Raw genomic sequence first — 18,812 nt, 5'->3', positions numbered from 1 at the left:
GGATGTATTTTGTGAGCCTGCTGTGATGGTGGATGGGAGAGGCTCAGCTCCCAGTGGCTTCCCTGGGGGAATTCCAGGCCCACAGCAATTGGCCAAAAGCTGGAATACCATTTAAGCACAGCTGCTATCATGCAAATTTAGAGATTAGTAGGGATTAAAGTGGTCTGGAAAGTCTCACGATTTGTTATTAATGCCCTAGGCTCTATAATAGCCAACTGCCCTGCATCCCTGGGGTGGCTCCGGCATGGATGTGGCTGGAGATGGGTTGCTGTGCTCCACATGGCTGATCCACTGCAAGTGTGGTTATTGCTTTGCACAGTTAATCCTGAATTGGCCAGGTTACGTTTCAATGGCTCCCTGCACTGTGGCCCTATCAACAGAGGAGACCTTCTCAGTGGAGGCTTTTAAACAGCTTCAAAACCACTGTGGCAGTGACACAGAGATGATGCTGTTGGGCATCGTGGATGGGCACCTTCCTTCAGAGAAGATAAAGCACAGGGGCTTGGAGTAATGCAACACTTCCCAACCTCCTCCCAGGGCTGGAAACCTCATCCCCATGAGGTCAGAGTCTCAAGGACACTTACCTGCCACATACACAAAAGTAAATTAACATTTCCAAAACTCTCCCTGGAGTAAGCCCTGTCTCCTTGCTGTGATAACTCAAGGTAGATTTTAATCTTAATGTCCTATTTCCCCCCCTATTTGAATAATTGAGTATTTAGAAGAAACCTCCTAGCTCTGATATTGCAGAGTAATTATGTGCTCACCACAAGCCAGCCCCACAGTGCTGCTGTGTCATTGCTCATGCTGCTCCTTAGGCAGTTTTATTATGCTCCATGTTGCATTTTCAAATGGCTCAAGATTACAAAGATAAATGGGGATTTTCATGGCCTTAAGCTGGCCACCAGTGAGGAAGAGTACCACATTTACACCTTACCCAGCAGCATTTCTCACGTGCCCATCTCCACAGCTGTTGTGCTCATAACAGAGCCACCATGGTCAATGGGACAAGGAACAGGCACTTGTTCTGTTTATACTTGCAGAGAGCAGGAAGCTTGGGGTTAAAAGTGTAACTAACTGCTGTGATGAAAGTTGGTTCACAGAGCTGCATCTTGATTTCACGTCTCCCTCTCATGCCAAGAAAGCAAATGGTCTCAGCAGAGAGGCCTGCCACTCAGTCACCTCGCAATAACCCTGTGATGGCCCCAGAAACAGAGAACATGGATTTATGTCAGGCTGATTGCAGAAAGAGCTTGCAACCTGCTGGATTTCTGCATCCTTTGCCATGGTGCCATTATCACCACCTCTCCCAGCATCAAAGGTGGTTTTCTGAGGACTGCTTGGTCCAAACCCACGATGCCCCAAAATCTCCAAAGCTCTCCCTCATTGCCCCATCCAAACCATGCAGCTGCTGGGTGAGATTTTGGAGTGTGCTTTGTTTGATGTGCCCGCGGGATGCGTGGGATGATGCTACAGCAAGTATCAATCAGATGACACAGCAGGACAACTCCTGCTGCACATTCCTTGCCCTGGCTTGGTGTTCGAATGGGAACTTACTGCAATAGGCACAGGGCATGACAGCAAGCTTTTGTAGCATACGTTAAGACCATAAAGAGGTGAAAGTGACCATTCTCATCAGAAAAACCCTTACCGGTGAAGGAGCTCTTCCTGCTTTACTGCAGTGGTCTGAAGGCTTAAAGAGTTATTTTAAGTCACTGCAAAATATAAATGTTAAGGCCACTTTCATCGCAGGTGGGTAACAGTGCAAGAAAATAGGATCCTAGCTGTGGCATACGGACCTAAACGAGACCCAGTGCCTCAAATCGCATGAGAAACAGCCATGCCCCAGCTCCATGTTTCCATTTAAACGCAGACTGGAAGAAATTGGTCCATATCTAAATGACAGTAACTTGTGTGCGAGTGACACAATGTGGTGAGACTCCTACGGACAAGCTGCATCTACAAATGGGCTTAAAATGGTACATTAATGAACAGGTTTCCTCCTGGCAGTTGGCCCACAGTGTGAGATTTCACATCGGGTAATTTTTTATGCCATTTGCATTTTCCATACGTGCTGTGGAAGGATGGAAATGTCAGTTCCTTCCTTATGCCATTTGAATTTTCCATCCTTTTCATGTCTTCCTCATCCATGCTTCCTAGGAAAAGTGGGAAATGGGGCTCTTGTGGGCATCTGTCAGCACACACCAGGTAGCTCAGTGACCCTTATCTCTGTGAGGGTATTTTCTGTCTGCTCAAGGGTTTGCCAAAGGGCAGAGAGTTGATAGGACTGGGGCATGGGATAGCTTTGTAAGTGTCCTGCTTTTGGCTGGGAAAGAGTTAATTCTCTTCACAGTAGCTGGTGCAGTGCTGTGATTTGAATTCAGTATGAGAGTAATGCTGGTAACCCACCCATGTTTTTAGCATCTGCTCAGTAGCACTTACTCTGATCAATGCAATCTCATGCTCTGCAGTGAGGAGGGGCACAAGAAGCTGGGAGGAAGCAGAGACACGACACCTGACCCAAACTAGCCAAAGGGGTATTCTATACCACAGCACGTCATGACCAATACAGAGACTAGGGGGAGTTGGTTGGTAGCCCCTGATCACTGCTTAGGGACAGGCTGGCCATCGCTAAGTGTGTGATTAGCAATTGCATTGTGCAGCACTTGTGTCTATTGGCTTTTATTCCTCTCTTTTTGTTGCCTCCCTTTTCATTACATTATTATTGTTATTATCATTATTATTGTTATTATCATTATTATAAGGAGGAACTTCTTTACTGTGAGGGTGGTGAGGCACTGGAAAAGGTTGTTCAAAGAAGTGGCAAATGCTCCACCCCTGTCAGTGTTCGAGGCTGGGACTGGACAGAGCCTTGGGCAACATGGTCCAGGATGAAGCATCCCTGGGGATTGGAACTGGATGATCTTAAGGTCCTTTCCAACCCTAACTATTCTATGATTCTGTGATTATTATTGCCATAATATTTTAATTTATTTCAATTATTAAACTGTTTTTAGCAGCAACTGCCTGGTCATTAGTGGGGTTCAACCACATCAGTCAGCAAAGGCAGAAGGCACCAAGTTATGGCTTAAGAAAGGAAAGTACCCACTGCTCAGTGCAAAGCTGGCATTTTTGCAAGAAAAAGAAGGAAAAAAACTTGTCTGTCTGCCCTTGCTCAGTGACAGCTTTCAATGCTGGGGGTAGTCACAGATCACAGAATCATAGAATGGTTTGGGGTGGAAGGCTCAAAGCTCACCTAGTCCAACCCTTGCAATGAGCAGGGACATCTTCAACTAGCCCGTGTTGCCCAGAATATTTTAAGTAGTATTGGCCCAGAGCAAGGGGGGAGAAAGAGAAAGCAATGGGAATGTGATGGGAAAGGAGTGAAGGATGGGGAAGCTGAGGAGGGCAAGGACATGGCAGGGACATTTCCAGAATAAGGAGAGACTGGTTCAGTTCTACTTTTCATACGTTTTATTATAAAGAAAGGTAAGAGAAGCGTTGTGAACCGAATGTGCCAGCGCTGCGAAAGCAGCACCATCCAACGAAATAAAAAGTAAAAAAAAACAACCCCAAAATGCACCTGATGAGAAACCGTGATTATGCTCTAATCCTTCATAAATAGACAAAAATCATTGTCAGCAATTTTTAAATAGATGGACAGATGGCAGAAAAAATAGAATAATGCCATACGACATGGATATAAATTGTCCATTTCTTGCTGTACAAATAATAGAAACAAGTTTGGCAGGCTTTTTTTTTTGTTGGTTTTTTCTTTTATACACATCTCCCTTCTATGTGTAACTAAAAAAATGTGCTACAATTAATATAAAATGCTTTTACTAGAAAGGAAACTACTAATTCTTTTCACAAAAAAATCTTAAAGATGTCTTTAGCACAGCTCTAAAACACTTAGTAAACTACTTACAACTATCCAACAAATTATATTTTCATGATCTTTTTCACATCTCTCTCTTATTTTGCCTTCTCCTCTCTCCCCCACATACCTAGCAATAGTTTTTATTTAATTTTTGTATTTTTTTTTGCCAGACATCCAAGGCCTTTGCATGTACAATATTCACACAAACTTCACATTTTCTTGCACAAAGTTTAGTGCTGTTAGCAAGTCAAAAGAGTGCATCCTCCTACTGAGCTGGCCTAATGCTGCAGGACACCAGACCTGGGCCTATGCTGCGTCTAAAAGCAGTTCACTAGGAAAATAGTCTGTAGCTAAGCTGATGGCAAGCAGAAAAAGGGTGTCCTTAGCTTATTTTTTTGTTGGTTTTATGTCTATTTATTTTAATTTTTTTAACTATTTTTTCTTTTTTTTTTGTTCTCCATGATTTATGAGGTTTTGGGCTTCCACAGAAAGTAGAGTTTAGAGTTTAAAAATAAGAAAGAGAAGAAAACTGCTCTTAGAGCCTGGGAATGAAGCCAGCGACGAGGTGCAGTGGGAGCTCTCTGGTCCATACGACTTGCTCAATGCCACTCCGGGTAGTCTGTAGGATAGACCCTCTCAAGTGTCCTTCGTCTGAGCCGCCTCGAAAGGGATGTGGGGTTTTAGGTGAGGTAGAGTGCCTTGTCCCTTGGCAGCATGCTGTAAGATAAACCAGAGGGAAAAGTTGAGATGTGCAGGGAAACAGCTGGGAAGTCACCTGGGGAAGCTGAGATTAGTGTTTCATGGCACTCCATGGTTCCATACACAAAGCAGTCTACACCAAGGGACGGGTGTGCAGAGATGAACCAAGCAGAAGACACTTGAATCATACAATCCCAGACTAGTTTGGGTTGAAGGGACCTTAAAGCTCCTCCAGCTCCAACCCTTGCCACGGGCAGGGACCCCTTCCTCTAGAGCAGTTTGCTCCAAGCCCCTGTGTCCAACCTGGCCTTGAGCACTGCCAGGGATGGGGCAGCCACAGCTTCTCTGGGCACCCTGTGCCAGCGCCTCAGCACCCTCACAGGGAAGAGCTTCTGCCTAAGAGCTCAGCTCAGTCTCCACTCGGGCAGGTTCAAGCCATTCCCCTCGGCCTGTCCCTACAGGCCCTTGTCCAAAGGCAGGAATACGAGCCTGGAGCAGTTTTAGTTCTTCCTGAATTTCAACACTAAGGGCTAAGACATAAATTCCTTCCTGTAGTTTAATTTTTGCTCTTGCTGAGGCTTCAGGGGAGGGCCAAACCTGGATTTCCCTACAGAGCACACTGATGTGACGCTGGTACCTTCTCCACCATCATGCTGTGGAGCGCTGTGCCTGGAATCAGCCCCTTGGCCACCAGCCCCCTTCTTAATCGCACACTGTCCTTATTCTAAGCCATGGAGATTTTGAAAACAGACCCTTGCTTTTGGATAAAAGCATAGGGGGTCTCAAAAATACAATCGAGAGCCTCATGCCTGAAAATGCTTGTGGATGTCCAGGCAGATGAAACGTGAGTTTCATGCCTGAAGAACATAGCAATAGGATACACCATCTGCTCAATGTCCCTCTCCTCCTCTCCCAAAATAGGAAAGTTAATAACCAGGAAGGGGAAGAAACACCTTTGAGACAGCAGGAGTAGCTTGTCTTTCCTATGGGCTTGATGAAGACAGCAAGAGGTACAAGGAACCCAAGGAAGACTCGCACGAAGCTACAGCGGAGGGCTGGTGAGACAGCAGCCAGGCTGTGTGCTCTGCATATCCCTGGCCCTCCAGATCTTGAATTAATCATGTTTTTGAAGCAATTACTTTGATCTGAAGAGCTCTAGGTGTGTGCTGCCGGGGAAACCAGCTTACAGCACTGAGACAACCCTTGGCTTTACAGAGAGGTATCGCCTCTCCCTTCCTGCCCATAGTACCCCATACTTCAGCCCTCCATGGGGGCTGGCTGGCATGTTTAACTTACCGTCAGCAGGGTCCCACAGGGGAGCCCAGATGCTCTTTTATTCAGGATATAGTAAGGAGAGTAGTGGCTGAAGTTCCTCCCCCCTGTCTGATATCCTATACAGGTTTTGCTCTGAAATCCAGCGATTATAATGGGTTTTATCATCTACACAGACCTGATGGAAACACCATTGGCTCCATAAACATCTTGGTCTTAAAAAGTGGTGAAGAACATCACAAAGCTTTGGGAGATTCCTGTGCGGGTGTGCTTATGGATGGAATAATAGGGGAATAGCAGGCAGGAAGGTAATGCTGTTGTTGATAGAGCTGTCTTCTGATAGAGAGCAGAAGAGTCTGCACTTTGCTAATCTCCACATTTTATAATCTGCATTTAAAATGCAGAGTCTCCCATACTGCACTCAGCAAAGTTTTAATGCCACTGAGCAGCAGTGAGGAATCCCAGCACTAAAACTTCATTAATTTTACAGACTATGCTACAGAACATATCCCAGTTCATTACAAAGTCTTACCATAAATAATTGAATCCAAACGAAGTGCATTGGTCCTTGCCTTTCTACAGTGTTTGCTCATTTAGGTTCTGATTTGGAAAATGCCCCCATTTGGAGAGGATCACTGCATTGTCAGCAGGAATTAGTGAGGTTATAAATGTCTGGCTGAAGGGGCTGTGCATGGTCTTGTTTGTCTGGACAAGACGTAACTGATGCTTTCCCATCTTTTAGCCCAAAGGAGAGTGGGAAGAAGGCAGAAAAGAAACGAAGCCTTGCAAAGGAGAGGAAGGACATAGATGAATCCAGTTTAGTGTTATCACCAAAATGCTTCAATGCTAGGAGGCAAATCTAAATGAAACCCTGAAGTTTGGTATGGAAAGAGCTGTAATCACAAAACAGGGCAGGAAAAACCAAGGAGGTGCCTTGAGGAATTAAGAAAGATTTGCAAATGACTGTAAACCAAGCTGCACCCTTGATCCAGGTGGGTTCCCATGGAGGAAGTCACTGGGGTCAGTAGGCGCCTGGGAAAGAGCAAGTGTGAGAACACGGCTGTCAGGTGAGGGAGACAAGGAACTACAGAAGCAGTTTGTGATACGATGCAAAAAGCAGTAAGACTCTATGCTGCAGTTGCTTGTGGGAAGTGGTAGGCATATACTGCAGGAACTGAGAAATGCTGCCCAGGTCTTTGCTAGCAACCTAGGACAGCTTGGGCTTAAGCCCAGAAAGAGCTAGGAAAATTGGATGCAAGTCAAAAGCACAAAATCATTAAGAATGGGGAGAGCATGAACCCTCTCTCTAACATGGCTGATTTATGAGTTAAGGCGTGCCTGCTTGCAGGATCTTAGGATTTCAGAGGCATAATGGAAGAAGTGTCATTTAATGGCATTTTAACTAGCACAGATAGGCTGGGAGAAAAACCCCTACAGCAGTTCCCTTACTAGATGGAGAAGGATGGTGAGAAAGACAACCCCAGCTTTTCAGAAGTTCTCTGGATGGCAAACACCAGAGAAAATGTGGGACTTGGAAGTTTTACCCCACATAACCAGTGCCAACACGTGTTGGAAGCTGAAGAAGTATAAAGGTGAGACATGAAACAAAAATCCTAACCCAGAGAGCAAGGCAGGACTGTGCTGGGGAGGCTGGTATGATCCTCCAGCACGGGGACTCTACAGCTGAGCCACGTCACAACAGAAAATAGCCCTTTTTCTTTGCAGACACTTGCTGATTCTGCTCCTCAGAGTGCTGCTTTAATTGCAATTAAGCTGAATGCAGTTTTGAGGTTGCAATGGGCAATTACATGATCCAGAGACTTCCCGATTATACCTCAAACTGCACTGATGAATCAAACCCAACAAGATCTCCCTTCCCTTTATCACTGCTTTGCCTAAGTGCTGCTGATTGATGGGGCTGTTCAGGCACACAGCTCACCCTGCGTTGCCTGGCTCACAGCATGGTGGTGCCGAGGAGCTCAAGGGGAACATGGAATATGACTTGGAAATCAGTGCACAGTACATGGGAGAAAGCAGCCAGGAAGATGGTGAGAACCAGATCATCTGATGGCATTAACCTGCCCGAGGGGAGACTGAGATGAGCTCTTAGGCAGAAGCTCTTCCCTGTGAGGGTGCTGAGGCGCTGGCACAGGGTGCCCAGAGAAGCTGTGGCTGCCCCATCCCTGGCAGTGCTCAAGGCCAGGTTGGACACAGGGGCTTGGAGCAAGCTGCTCCAGTGGAAGGGGTCCCTGCCCGTGGCAGGGGTTGGAGCTGGGTGAGCTTTAAGGTCCCTTCCAACACAAACCAGGCTGGGATTTGATGATCTCTTCCTGACATGAGTCTAACCTGGAGGCACCCCAGGGCTGCAGTCCTACAGAGGTGTGTGGATGCTAGAAGCAAGCACTTGGGCAGCAAACACCAGGACAGCAGGAGCAGGAGACGGTGACACCGCTGGTGCACCGGCTTTGCAATAAAATGAGAACAAGGCAGCTTTGGGTGCTGGGCTGCCTGCAGCTCCTGTGTCTCTCATCAATGGAGATGGCTCCTTCCTTAACAGAGACAATGACAGGTTTTGGTGTGCTAAGCACTCTCTGAAGTACTGATCTATACACATCTGAGTTCATTGCTATAATCTACTTTAATAATTATCTGGAAGTCTGTGCATAATCTGTCTGGGTTTAGAATGATTTTCTTTTCTAGGAAGCTGCGATAAACCCATGAAATTCAATACTTCTGCTGTGACAAAGGCATGAAATGCATGAGCTTTGATCATGAATTGCATGGGCCCTCGTTTCACAATGCGGCACTCCAGCCACATGGCACTGAGCTTGTTTTAGCAACACAAACCTCCATCCTGGCTACTACAGGAGCGTTTCACCTGTCTCTGGAGTACCCTGAGTTTTCTGCATGAGGCCTGGGCAGTGGCACTTGTAGGGGGAATCAAGTTTTTTTTCCCACCTGATCCCTTAAGAAGTGATGCTTATTACTGAGCGGGAATGGTTTCTGTGGGAGCTGCCTCTGCTCAGCACCTCTGGAAACTGGGATCATAGAATAGAATCATGGAATAGCTTGGGTTGGAAGGAATCTTCAAAGGTCATGTAGTCCAACCCCCTGCAATGAGCAGGGACATGTGCCACATGACCCTCCAAGCATCTGTAACAACTTGTCCACAGCATCTAAAGGGACTTTTATCATCACGGCCCAAACAGGTTCCTTCTTTTGGGGTATCTGCAGAAAATACAGGCAGGCTCTGGGAGCGCAGACGTAGCTGAGCCCCCTCGGGCAGGCAGACGGCAGCGACATCCTAATGGCTCAGCAAGTTATTTATTTCCCTGAAAGACAGAAATGTCTGTACAGTCTGTGCCCTGCCCAGCAATTGTGAGTGCGCTGCTGGCACCGGCGGGAGCTGTGCTCTGAAAAGGCTGGGAGCTTGCTATTATCTCCACTGAAAGCACCGTGTTCCAGGACTTCAAGCAATCAAACAATACTCAGAAGCTACTGAGCTTCCTTCCCTACCTGCTCTCCCAGCAAACCACGTGCCTGTGTTACACAGCACAATAGCAGCCTCCAAACCAGTACTGCTGAGCCAAGAGCAGTGGATTAGGCAGAGGGTGGGAATGGCTCTCACACCCTCCCCAGCTTTGGGTCTATCCTGATGTTTTTATTTACTGAGGAATTGAAGGAGCACTGAAGGGACCTTCGTGCTGACACATTCATGCCAGAGCTTGTAGGGCATAAGGGGGAGGATCTGTGCAGATTCTGTGGCCTTTTTGTGTGATGTGCAGGGGGCTGGAGCATCGTATGGCTCTTGGGAGGATGAGGCTTTGTGCACTGTCATGGGTAACTGGTAAGGGTTAGATACAGCTATGGGAAGTTGTGGCCTCAGGGATAGGAGCAATCACTCTGGGAATGTTACTGATGGACATGGCCACCTTCAAACCTCCAGTGAGTCTGCTTGGAAGTCTGGGCTTTCCTGTCCTGCTCTGGAAGGGAATTGTCCAACTCCTCTGTTGCTAACAGGATGGAAACACACAAAAAAGGAAACCTCTTAATGACCAGTGAAGAATTTATCTGTGATTTTTAAGCTACCTGCTTCTATAGCATCACTTCAGTGAGCCTATAGAGAAGAGAAACCTTAAACTTCCCTGACCATAATTAGCCTACCAGCTTGCTGTACGCTTTGTACATTTTAGGGCAGATTCAGTGTTGTACGCTGTCACAGTTCACATAATAGAAAGTGCATCAGCAATGTGCCATTCTGTGTACTGGCCTGCAGTGGTTAATCCCACACTCTCTGCTGGGGTAGTCGTTGTCCCACTCAGTGCTCCCGGGAGGGTTTGATGCACCAGGCGAACGGGGTCCAACGCTGTTTTGAAACTCAGATGAAATATGTGAGAAGTCCTGCAAGGTGGAAAGGAAAGGGAGGGTTACAGCAGCTTAGACAGCAGGAGAAGCAGCAGATCTTTTCCTATCACATGAAGCCATGTACATGCATTGCCCCCACACTGCACAGCCGCAGGGGCAGCAGCAGGGCCAAGCCCAGGACCCGACACCACGGTGGTGGGACCTTGCAGAACATGAGTTGTTGCACACAGGTGTCAATGCAGCAACATCTGGTTTGCATCCCTCTTTCCTCCTCTTGTTTCTCAGCACCTCCCTCCTCGGGGTTGGTGAATGGCTGTGGGTGACACACAGCCCATGACAGCCTTTGCATCAGCAGCCTGGCAATCAGAGCTGGTTTCCACTTCAAGTGCAGTTCCCTTTGCAGTAATACGTCAGCCCATCACAATGTACAATAACAAGGTAAGGAACCAGCAGCTCTCTCCATCAGCTGTCACTGCCAACAGATGAACAAGTATGCTGTGGGGCTGTTTTAGCTGAAAGCTGATCAGCTTTTCTGGTTTTGGGGGTTGGCTTCATCAGGTAACATTAGGCAATGTGTATAAACAAGAGTCATGGTAGTTACTTGATCAAGAACACAATTTTCTCCAAAATATCCAAATTTTGGCAGTGTGGGGTATTTTCTTTTTGCTTTTTGTTTTTATTCACAAATTTATGTGGAAAGAAGCTTCACAAAGTGCAGCCCTGAGCCACAACACCCCAATTACAGTGATTATGAGGATCCCCTTTTATGCTCATTTCTGGACATAGGCTATCACTGAATAACGGAAACCACCTTTGGTTATGTAGAGCTAAAGCCCAGTCACTGTGCTGGAGAGGTTACTTGGAATGCCCTGAGCAGGCTGGGATTTAAATCTGATTAAGGCTCTGACCTTCCCTCATGTGCTGTCTTTTTATTATGGTCAGGTATAACTGTGCTTCCACATTTCTGCTCTCCTTCGGTTTTCTTCCACTGTTCCTAAATTAACAATGTCTCTTTTCTCAGAGTTAGCCCCAAACTGAATAGGCCACATTATAGGAAAGAAAGCTTTGCTCATTGCTAAAGAACTATATGAATTTTGTGATATATAGCCAGCAAGCATGTGAAACACAGATTGTGCAGCCAGCTGGGTGAATACTGCAGTTTAAAGTATCATCAAATAAATGGCAGCAGCTGTGAATTCAGAGCATATGTCCTCCACTGTGAGTAGTTTGTCCAGGTCATGGTTTACATGGAAAAACTCTGGAAGCTATTCATCTTTTCCTTTGAATACTGTCAAGCTCTCTATAAGGTATAGAGAAGGGGTTTTGCTATAGCCAATTCTCCCTCCAGGTGCATTTTCTTAATAGCAGTTTGAAGAGGGGAGGTTGGACCCTGCAGGCTGGTCCCAGGGCTGAGCAGGGCATGGCTGAGGAGGCCTGACACATTCACAGCATCGGTCTATAGGATCTGCTTTGCTGCTGCACTGTTGGTATAAGCATACATGCAAGCACACATCGCATGCCCTCGGCTCTCCGCCCCCAAAGTGAGTTTCTCCTATTGCCAGGCAGTTTCTGGAAATAATGACGTTATGTTTTGTTTGTGACTTTCCCTCTGTCCTTTTTGTCCTCCTGGCAGCCCCCCTGGATCCCTGCTATTATCCCACAGTGTTTCAGACATGGGATAAGAGCAGAGCTCCTCTCAGCACTATCATGAGAGGGGTTTCTCACTGACTATCCAACCCGTAGTTCCAGATGACCACCAGTGAAACCCCCCAAGACAGGGCTGGGGGGACCATGTGCACAAAGAGTTTTGATCTGGGATATTCCCAGTTCCAGCAGCTTTCCCTACAGAAGCCTTCACTGATTGAATTCTGTGATTCTAGTGCTCTGGTTGCACAAATCTCCCCCATTTTGGGGGAGATGCTCATTATCCCAGCACTCTTGAAAACATCACCCCAAATAGTGAGATTTGCAAGCTGATGAAGCCAGAAGACTCTTTGGGCACAACATCAACACCCAACATCCCCACACCATCCAGGAACCACCAGATCCAAAGGGAAGAGGGAAATGGTGTGGTTCTGATCACCTACCTGCTGCCCGGGAGGCGAGGCGTTCATGGGGGGCTGTACCTGTAGTGCCATGGGGGGGGACAGGAGGGGCTGCTGGGGGACCTGCTGCATGCTGAGGGGCTGGCTGAGGAGGGAGCTCTGCGGGTGGTGCAAGGAGAGCTGCTGGTGGAGGGGGGGGCTGATCTGGAAGGAGGGCGGTGGGGAGGCACTGATGCTGGGCAGCATGGGCTTGGAGGTGAGGGGCCGGGAGAGGCCAGGGTGCGGGTGGCCACGGTAGTTCTGCAGGTCTGATGGGGACAGGAATGAACCCAGGCCAGGGTAGGGTGAGGAAGCCTGCGGGGGCATTGGATACATGGGCTGCTTGGGGGGGATCATTTTGGAAGGTGGATTGCTCTGGGCATTTTTCGTCTCCCCCTGGTCAGCAGAACTCTGTGGGAAAGCAGAACAGAGGGTGATGAGGTAGGAAGGGAGGAAACATTGTTATGTGTCATGGGCATGCATTCATGCATGCATGAATGCATCTGTCTGTCCATCCATCCATCCATCCATCTGCCCATCCATCCATCCATCCATCCATGCATCCATCCATTCACCCACCCACCCACCCATCCATGCATTCATCCATCCACCCATCCATCCATCCATGCATCCATCCATCCATCCATCCATCCATCCATCCATCTGCCCATCCATCCATCCTTTCAAGACTCTCAGAGATTTCCAAAGGGCAAAGAAGAGCTTCTAAACCCTCAGTCCTTTCCATTCCATTTTTTGTGTCCTTGCTGTTGTTCTCTTCACAAGTGAAGACCACTAATGGTACTTGTGTCTATACAGGGGCTTTGAGCCTTCCCAGCCCACTACCACAATCACATGGATCCTGTAGATGATGGTTGATTTGATACATCACATTCTTTCCCATGGCAGCTAAATGGGACGATTAAATACTGAGGGTATGGTAATGGTACCAAGGAGAATCTTTGAAAGGAAAAGCACCTGATTGATAAACATACTCACAACCCAAGGGCAGCATATCCCCCTGAGCCAGCAAGCCTATGAGCTCTGCATAGCTCATGAGCCATCCCAAAATCACAGGTAGCAAATGCCCATGTCCCCTCTCTGAAGGCACAGAGGAAGGCACAGTGTGTAGTCCCCTGGGATGATGCCCACCTTTGGAACATTGGGATGGGCAGATGCTTAATCCATCATCACTGCTCCAGATGCCGCCTTGAAGCACCAGGAGTTCCTGTATGCACCTGAACCCCCCTGAACATTCATTGTTAGGTACCAAAATAGGCTCTCTGGGTTTAACAGCAGTGTGTTAAGCACACACGTGCTCACATGCTCATCAACCTGCAGTTACGGATCTTACTTCCTAAACCCCTGCACTTGACTGAGCATGTGTGGGAGAAGCAGGACCCAAGGTTCTAGAGCCTGGACCAGGGAGCAGGCAGGATGCTGGCACCTTGATGCTGCCCAGGACTGGTGTGTCACCTTCACCTGGGCCAGTCCGTTGGTGTCACCCAAAATGAGCCTCATTGTCCTGCCTTTGCAGTGCTCCTTTGTTTCCTGCACTCCCACCCTGAAAGCACAGTGGGTGGTGGGGACAGGCAGCAGGGACACCCCATTGCTGGCACCTGCTGATGAAGACAACCCAAAGCAGGGTCTGGTCTCATGTCAGGGTGCTAAAGGCAGAAAGCAGCCTGGCACCCACCCTAACCCCACTGAGAGCATTTCTTTAGCTCTTGGGGAAGGTGGCTGTACCTTGGAGACGAGGCTGGCCCGGTACGCTGCCAGCGCTTTCAGGTACTCCTTCTTGGCGGCTTCTGTTTTCCTCTTGTATGCCTGAAAGGAGCAAGCGATGGATAAGAATTAATAATTAATAAAGTAGAATGAGGTGCTGCTGGATCCTGCCTGTTCAGTGGGATCCCACTCTGCCGAGGCCATTCCTGCATGCACGTGAGCACGGAAAACAACTTTCTGCTGGAGAAGGAATTTGTCCCAAATCAAGCAAATAAATGGCTTCAAGGTCCCTTCCAATCCAAACCAAACCATGATTCTATGAAAACCTCTTTGCTAAAATCACTTCTGGTGAGAACCCAGCAAGGAGCTCCCAGAAGCAAAGGATTATCTGGTGACTTGAATTTCAGTTTAAAATCAGTGCAGATAAACCCTATTAAAAATGAGTTGAAAACCTTATTTTCATTGCAAAATCAGAAAGACTCCCACAATGAAACATTTTGATTTGACACACTGAAGGTCTCAGATGGTTATTTTCTGAAACAGAGTATTTGCCTAAGTTTGTCTTTGGCTTTTTCCTACATAGGAAGTATATTTGCTCCGTTCAGAACAAAATTACATTTCAAAATGTCATCCTGAGGAAGAGTTTGCCTGTGAAAAACAACTATTTCTTCACACTGTACCACTTCCCCTAATGAAAGCTGTTCCCTTTCTCTACATTCCCCACCTCACTTGTGTCCATAGCTCATCACAGCACCTGCTGTGACACAGCAATGTGGAGTGACCCCCAGCCCTGCTGCTAAGAGATGCTTTTAACATGGTACCTGATGCCTGCACAACAGTGAAATATGAATTCCTGTGTCTCAGGGCATAGCTGGGTGCTGATATATTGAAAACATACTTTTCCCTCTGTAACAGAAAACACCAAGAGCATTTTTGCTTTTTTTGTCTAAATCTGGGGCAGTGAGAAATCAAAGCATTCACAGCTACACAGAGAGAGAATCAATTGTTAGGAAGATTTGGCTGAAGAAAAACCCTGCAATTTATGGACAGTGAGAGCACAGGTAAATGAGACTTCTTTAACCTCAATGCAGAAGAATGAGTAACCAATAAATTCTGTGCCCATCTGCATCCCCATCACTTGCTTTTTTCTGTTACACCCTTTTCTTTCCCCACTCCTCATCTGTCCTTGTCTTCTCCATTCAGTGAGCGGGCGCTGTGCCTCTTGTGTCTGGAATACGCTGCTGGGTGGGGTCTGATGCAGCAGGATTGGAAAGGGGCAGCTGAATCCTGCGTCCTCCTGAAGGGAGAGGGGGATTGCTCCCAGCAGGAGCCTTCTGCCCTTGGGCCAGTCCCTGCTCCAGCCCTGGCCATGATCAGGGTGACAGAGAACGTTAGGAGGGTGAGACCCAGCAGTGTTTCCCGTGATGCTCTCGTGATGCTCTCTCCAGCTATGGATGGCTCCTGGTGGATTATCTGGTTTGTGAACATAGACTCAGCCTGGTTTCGGTTAAAAGGGACCTTAAAGCTCATCCAGTTCCACCCCCTGCCACAGGCAGGGACCCCTTCCACTAGAGCAGCTTGCTCCAAGCCCCTGTGTCCAACCTGGCCTTGAACACTGCCAGGGATGGGGCAGCCACAGCTTCTCTGGGCACCCTGTGCCAGCGCCTCAGCACCCTCATGGTATGAAAACATCCCTAAGGGTCTCCTGCTGAGATTCCTGCAGCCTTGCCCTGCACTCGGAGCTTTCGGTACTCACACAGTGTCCGTGGAGGACCCTGAGCAGCGAAACCTCAGCCTGCAGCTGGAGAAAGACTGCTCCGATGTGGGATGAGCAGATCCAACAAAACTTCTCAGGAATCCTCTGTGTAAAGGCAGCTCTAGTGCAGTATTTATAACCTTTAAAATTTTAATTTAAACATTGACAAATCCATGTTACTTTCTAATTAACTCCCATTTTCTCCCAGGGATTTTAATTTCAAAGTAATTTATCAGATTTAAGGATCCTCAAAACATTTTGCATGTTTTTCTTTCTAACCTGCCGTGCCCACTGATTTATTTTCCTTATTCATTAGCAGGAGGATTCATTAGTCATTAAGCGAGTGGGTGGGTTGGGGAAGGGGAGGGAGAGAAGCAAAAATGGTTTAGTGCTTATGAAAACAAAAACTCGGAGCTGTAAGAAGCATATGTTGGGATCGTACCGCTGACACCTCTGTGTCTCAGCAAAGCAGCCAGTAATTGTACTGTAATGAAATGTTCTTGTTTGATAACCAGTTAATTAGAGAAGACAATTATTCCAAACCCTGCTGACGCCCACGAGCGGCTCCGTGTCGCGCAGGCACTGAATGACAGCCAGAGCTGTTAGCCGTAAGCTCGGCATCCGGCCTTAGCAGAAACGCTGCTTCCCAAGCCTGGGAATGATGAAACTCTCCCCCAGAAAATCAAGGGGTCCACAGAGCCCACGTGACAAGGTCTCTCCTGCAATCCCAGATGGAGTTTGGAGCGTTTTGCTTCAAAAAGGAGGTAGACCATCAGGAGAGAAGAGATGAGAAATGCAGTAAAGGTCTCCAGGGGGAGTTGAAGGACTCTATTTAGATAGACCAGGAGGAGCCACAGCCTTGAAATGTGATGCAGCGAAGGAGGCACTGAACGATCCTTTACATCTGCCTCAGGTAGGAAAAGAGGCAATGGGCTTAAACTGGAACAAGGGGAATGTTGGCTAAGCAAGAGAGAAGTGTTCCTAACAGTGAGGATAATTGCTCAGTGGGAAGAGATTGCCCGGGGAGATGTGTAATCTCCACCACTGTGAGTTTAAGAACAGATTAGGCACACATCCACCAAGAATGGTTTAAGTAGAGATGATCCTGACTTCAGGCAGCAGTATGGTCTGGTTGACCTCTTAAGTCTCTCAGTGCCCTCCTTTCTATGATCCCATGACTAGTTTCCCCCTTTTCTCCCCCTCCCATGTATAAATTTGGATTTCATTCTGCTTGTAAATCTGGAGGGGTTTCTTATAACTATTATACACTTTCCTGCAAGACAGCTCTTGGGATCACCTTAACTTAGGTCTTATTCATATGATGACTAAAAGTACTTCCTCCCTGCACAGTGGTGTCTGCCACACCACCCTTCTCTTTGCAGACAGCCTCCACACAGCCATTGGAAGTGCACATAGCACACACAACCATATCATCCTTATTCCTTCCCAGCTCTTCCTCACCTCTTGCACCTCCTCTGTAACCTTCCTGCTCCCCTCTTGAGAAGGCTTATTCTGTTCCTTCCCCTACTAAAACCAACTCAAGCTACATTTAAATCACAGCACATCTCCTTCAGACTAATACCTACAGTCTTGATTGGTAAGTCCTGAGGTCAACAATCTTGGACATGGGAGGTACCTGTCAATGATGCCCATCATGAGGTGGCTGGTTAAGTGGTGTTCCAATTCTCCCATGCTCTCCCAGCTACGGCATGGGGGCTGTTGAGCATCTAACATCCCTGAGGACACCTACATAGAAGGCCCTGGCTATGGGAACTATCTGCAGGGTTTCAGGAGAGCTCCTCCCTTACCCTGGTGGAGACACAAAGTTGTGAAGCAGTCATTTGGAGAATGAACAGATAAACCCATAATCAAGTAGCATTTGATTAAAGCATCCTGAAAGATCTCTCTGCCTTGACTTCATGGTGACACCTGGGTGTAAGTCATCCATCACTCAAGTGTGTTCCCAGGACAACTCACAGAAGACTCCAAATGAAACATAGGAGGAGGGTGACAAACCCAACCCCTAACCTCCAGTGAAAAGCACACAACCTTCATCTTCCACACTTCCTATCTTGATCTCCAGGAACAGAAATCATACTCTTGGAACAGTTCTGACCCTTCACATCTTCCCTATCATTATCCTGGTCTCCACCGGACCTGTCTTGAAAAGTTGCTTGGGACTGGTGCATCTGCCATGGAGTCATTTAGCATCGCTGAACTGGTCCTGCTGAATCAGGTTTATCATGAGCAAGGACTCATCTCTGATACCTTTGTGCTCCCAGTGAGTCCCCAATATTGTCAACTCAAATGTAAATCTTGATTTTGTAGGAGTTCTCACTGAGGATGGGAAGCCCTGGGTTAGATCAAGCTTCACTCATCAAGATTGCTCAGGAATTTCTTGATGTTTCTGCTCTGAGTTTCTAGAACCTAGGGAAACACCAACCAATCTATTGCTGGACTTCCCTAATAAAAAGCAGGTTCCAGAGACACCTAAACTGCCAGCTTGGCAGTGTTCCCTGTGCTCCATCACCACCAGGCTCCAAGCCAACACCCTCTTCCCCCAAAATTCAGTGGACAATGGGAAGGTACTCGAGAGGGAAAGACAGAATGTGGCAGAGAAGAGCAAATCCCATTGGTGACTTCTTAATATGCTCCAGAGAGTTTCCAGGCTTATCGCTCACATGAGATGCCCCTGATAGAAGACTGGGTGTCCCCTGCTCCTGAGCAGAGATGGCCCTTGGCAGGGCTGGTGACCAGGCTGGGAGCACTATGTCCATGCCAGGTAAGAAGCCTATCCAGAGAATGAGAATCACAGAAATCACAATCAACCAGGTTGGAAAAGACCTTTGAGATCATCAGGTCCCACTGTTGCCCAGCACTGCAAAGCCACCACTAACCCATGGCACTGAGGGCCTCGTCTCCATGTTGTGTGAATGCTTCCAGGGACAATGCCTCCAGCCCTGCTCTGGGCAGCCTGTTCCAATGCCTGAGCACCCTCTGGGGAAGGAATTGTTCCTCAGCTCCATCTAAACCT

At 47.5% G+C, this 18,812-nt stretch overlaps 1 protein-coding gene across 3 annotated transcripts in view; it reads right to left on the bottom strand.

The window, feature by feature from the left end:
- Positions 1-3,975: 3,975 nt before the first annotated feature.
- The window catches only part of TOX2 (TOX high mobility group box family member 2), a 139,306-nt gene continuing 124,469 nt past the window's right edge, over positions 3,976-18,812 (bottom strand). For all 3 annotated transcript variants that reach the window (XM_061375471.1, XM_061375473.1, XM_061375472.1), the window contains 4 exons: positions 14,044-14,124; positions 12,304-12,711; positions 10,122-10,252; positions 3,976-4,597 (listed from right to left, as the gene is read on the bottom strand). In XM_061375471.1, the coding sequence (XP_061231455.1) occupies positions 4,561-4,597; positions 10,122-10,252; positions 12,304-12,711; positions 14,044-14,124 (657 nt within the window). In that variant the 3' untranslated portion in view covers positions 3,976-4,560. The remainder of the gene's footprint in view (positions 4,598-10,121; positions 10,253-12,303; positions 12,712-14,043; positions 14,125-18,812) is intronic.

The sequence above is a fragment of the Neopsephotus bourkii genome, unplaced genomic scaffold (genome assembly GCF_033783945.1).
Source record: "Neopsephotus bourkii isolate Nb327-2 ecotype Australia unplaced genomic scaffold, CSIRO-AGI_Nbou_v1 NB_1663, whole genome shotgun sequence".
In the NCBI taxonomy this organism is placed as follows: Eukaryota; Metazoa; Chordata; class Aves; order Psittaciformes; family Psittacidae; genus Neopsephotus; species Neopsephotus bourkii.
The sequence above is the reverse complement of the archived record's forward strand: the minus strand, read 5'-3'. Positions and strand labels throughout refer to the sequence as shown.